This window comes from Gavialis gangeticus, unplaced genomic scaffold, assembly GCF_001723915.1.
Source record: "Gavialis gangeticus isolate Ggan-Ray unplaced genomic scaffold, GavGan_comp1, whole genome shotgun sequence".
Classification (NCBI taxonomy): domain Eukaryota; kingdom Metazoa; phylum Chordata; order Crocodylia; family Gavialidae; genus Gavialis; species Gavialis gangeticus.
The window spans coordinates 78,913,187-78,914,003 of NW_017728992.1; the positions used below are offsets into that span (position 1 = coordinate 78,913,187).

General features: G+C 34.5%; 1 protein-coding gene across 2 annotated transcripts in view; it reads left to right on the forward strand.

Annotated features, from left to right (window-relative positions):
- Positions 1-817, forward strand: part of RTTN (rotatin) — a 181,680-nt gene that overhangs the window by 86,811 nt on the left and 94,052 nt on the right. For both annotated transcript variants that reach the window (XM_019524619.1, XM_019524626.1), the window contains exon 24: positions 134-322. In XM_019524619.1, coding sequence (XP_019380164.1) covers positions 134-322 — 189 coding nt within the window. The remainder of the gene's footprint in view (positions 1-133; positions 323-817) is intronic.

The following is an 817-nucleotide window of genomic DNA, read 5'->3' on the forward strand; positions in this document are numbered from 1 at the left end:
GGAGGCCTTAGTGAACTTATAGGGATGGAGTGTTGTGGCTGTGATGGCAGAAAATGTTTTGTAGAAAGAATTCATTTGAAGTTTAATTTATCTGTTAAGTAATAAGAATGTGACTTTCTGAATTTCTCTAAAGGTATCACGTTCCAGTTATAGTAACTACTCATCATGCTGTTAGCCCAAACATTCTTGTCTTGCCAATATCTGTTGAATGCTTGAACTTCAACCCTGTATCAGACATGCTGAAGATGGCTTGGAATCTGTCCTGGTACCATGGGATTGATAATGTGTTGCAGCTTGTGAACTATGAAACCGAAGCACAAGTGTAAGCCATTGCATCTCTATTTTAAAAGTTAATATAAATGATGTTTAGCTTTCCTTCACAATTAATTAGCTTTGCAACTTCGTTGCTTGGTTGTCCAGACTTTTTATGATTCAGGATTGCTATCTTGTGTTTTTGTTTGTTTGGTCTTTTTTTTTTCAATGAAAAGGATCGTATCTCAGCTGATGGTAGAGAATACTTCCATGGGTTGTTAGCTTATTAGATTTCAGTTTCACACAAAATCTAGAGCCTAATTCTACTCCTAGTGATATTGATGAGCAGACTTGTTTGATTTCAGTAAAAATAGATTAAATCTGAAATCCACATATTCTGGTATTGCCACCTCTTTCTTGGTTTTAGTTGCTTTTTTCTGCATCTATGTCATTTTAAGTAACAATAGATCAACATTTATTTGCAACAAAAATTCCTTAACTATTTCCTTTATGGACAGTAAGCACCATGTTGGTTCATGAAGAAATTGTCCTTTGTATCTTTGAA